The sequence below is a fragment of the Echinops telfairi genome, unplaced genomic scaffold (assembly GCF_000313985.2).
Source record: "Echinops telfairi isolate 266 unplaced genomic scaffold, ASM31398v2 ScPeMD7_7458;HRSCAF=8496, whole genome shotgun sequence".
Lineage (NCBI taxonomy): Eukaryota > Metazoa > Chordata > Mammalia > Afrosoricida > Tenrecidae > Echinops > Echinops telfairi.
The window spans coordinates 1,011,194-1,013,484 of NW_022111358.1; the positions used below are offsets into that span (position 1 = coordinate 1,011,194).

A 2,291-nucleotide genomic window follows, 5' to 3' on the forward strand; every position below is an offset into this window, starting at 1 on the left:
GTTGTCCTGTATCCGTGTTTTCACATAGAACTCTTACCGTGCTGACAGTAACAAAACCCTAAGTTTTCCCAATTCGGTAACCCATCCCAGAACGAACTCCAATGAGGCATCAGTGGGGTAAGGGACAAATAGTCCTCCCCACAGGTGGGGAGCCGCTCTGGACCCTTCCCAGGGTATCGGCCTGGCCCAGGTTGGCCACTCTGGCTCTGTCATAACCTACTTCTGGAATACGGAGTAGCCTTCGCCAAGTCCCTTCTCTGAGCGTTAGTTGCATTGTAAAATGAACGGTTGGAAAACTGGCCTCGAAGTTCTTACGTTTCTGATTGTACCTTTGTGGCCCCCAGACACGAGCGCCAGGAAAAGGTGTGTGGACGTGCCAGCCCAGGGTCCCCGCCCCGCCGGCAAGCGCGAAAGCCAGACGGCGCGGCCCCGCCCGCCCGCCCGGCCGCAGCCTCTGTCGCTGGGAGGGCCGGGCTTCCGCCCTCCACGTTGTTGTTCCCGATTGGGGCCACGCCCCTTGGCCGGAGCTGGGGGCTCTTTGCCAAACCCTCCTGCTCGCTCCCGATCTGAGCACAGGGCGGCTCCTGGGGTGGCACAGTTGGTTTCTCCACTCCTATCAGACATAAGTGGACAAAGACAAGAGTTTAGGGGGAAAGAGAGACTTGGTCCTAAAGCGGGGCGCTGAAGAGTTATGAGCTCTCATGTGGCATAGTTGCAGGATTCCCCTCACACTCTGCGCACCCAGTGGTTCCCTTCCGCGCCCACGAATGTGACCCTGCAAGCACTGGCCCTTTAAACAGAAGGCTGGCGGCGCGGGGTGTCCATGTGGAGCTGCTCCATGCCGTGTTGTCTTGCCCGCCCATTGGCCTGCAGCCGGGTGACGTCGCTTAATAGGATGCGAACGCACTGCGGGGGGAGGAACGGAGACAAAACCTGGAACTGGATCGCCACTCCGCTCGCTCTGCCCGGTCTCCTGCTGCCTCCGGCCGTTAGCTCCGCCCAGGGGCGGATCCCGGGGGAATTGCGACAGCGGGGAGGTTGCGAGAATTGGGTCACGTGTGGGTCGGGAGAGGAGAGTTAGTGAATCATACCAGTCGTTACCGTCCTATGGCTATCGTGACTCAGAACATCCTTATTTGAGCTCATTTAAACTTGAAAATTTCACCCGTCGTTACCTCCAGCAAGACAAGATTTAGGAGTGACCTCACCTTTAGTCCTTGCTCAACTTGTAGATCGCAGGTGGAGCAAGGCGGGAAAGCGGAAATACTGCGCGCGAACCCGGCTGGATCATCCTTCGCCCCCGCCCAGGCCACGTGTGCGCACTCCGTCTATAGTAGGCGGGACCAGCCCACGCAGGACCCCGCCCCTCCTTTCGCGAGACGCCGGGGCCCGGCGGGCGGGGGCTCCGGTCCGGGCTTTGGCTGCGGCCCCGGTGTAGTAGCGGGGGCGGCGGCCGGGGGCAGCGCGGCTCCTTCCCTTGTTGTGTGTGTCGGTGCCTCCTCGCCATCTTGTTGCAAAGCCCTTTCTTGTCGGCGGGACTCCCGGGGGCCGCGGGGCGGGAGGCATCGGAAGGGAGGAAGAGAGGGAGGGGAAAGAAGGGAGCAGGGCCGCCTCCCCTTTTTTGCATCAAATTTTTTAAATTGCAAATTTATATTTTGCAAATATTTGGGGAGACACTGACTTTTCTCCCCGTGCTCTCCCATTCCTCTCTGCGGAGTGCGCTGCGCCACCCAGCCCTGTCGCTCCCAGGAGGTGATCACTGCCTCCTGCCTGCCCGCCAGCCTGACCTGTGCCCGGCTCGCGGGCCGCAGCCTCGGCTCCGGCGCACCCCCGGCAGCTCTCAGCGCGATGAGCATAGAGACACTACTGGAGGCGGCCCGCTTCCTGGAATGGCAAGCGCAGCAACAACAGAGAGCACGTGGTGAGCGGCCGGGCTGGGCCCCGGGACACTGGGGAAGGGGAGGCGAGCGACCCCGGCCCCCAACTCACACTGAGCCGTGGGCAGGACACCTCCCTCCCCGGCGGCTTTCGAAGCCGGGCAGCGCTCAGCTTTCTGCGATAGCTGCTGCCGGGGCAGGACTGATGTGGGCAGTACAATTAATTAATGGATTCATTAACATGCAGTGAGGGGCCTGGCTCTTGCGGGCTCCACCCTAGCTGCCTGCCACCCTCTTTACACCTTCTGTTGGGGGTGGGGGGCTTCTTTCTCGTGGGCCAGCGGCAACCTTGGTGGCGCCGGAGATATGTGTGAGCCGGTGGGGGGTTGAGAAATGGTGTTGCGGGGTGGGGGG

General features: G+C 61.5%; 1 protein-coding gene and 1 long non-coding RNA gene across 2 annotated transcripts in view; one reads left to right on the forward strand and one right to left on the reverse strand.

The window, feature by feature from the left end:
* LOC123522737 overlaps positions 1-1,288 on the reverse strand; it is a 5,566-nt gene extending 4,278 nt beyond the window's left edge. The window contains exon 1 of the long non-coding RNA XR_006680958.1: positions 1,209-1,288. This is a non-coding gene — a long non-coding RNA (uncharacterized LOC123522737). The remainder of the gene's footprint in view (positions 1-1,208) is intronic.
* Positions 1,289-1,848: 560 nt separating this feature from the next.
* MNT (MAX network transcriptional repressor) overlaps positions 1,849-2,291 on the forward strand; it is a 15,299-nt gene continuing 14,856 nt past the window's right edge. Inside the window, exon 1 of the mRNA XM_045299954.1 lies at positions 1,849-1,921. Coding sequence (XP_045155889.1) covers positions 1,849-1,921 — 73 coding nt within the window. The remainder of the gene's footprint in view (positions 1,922-2,291) is intronic.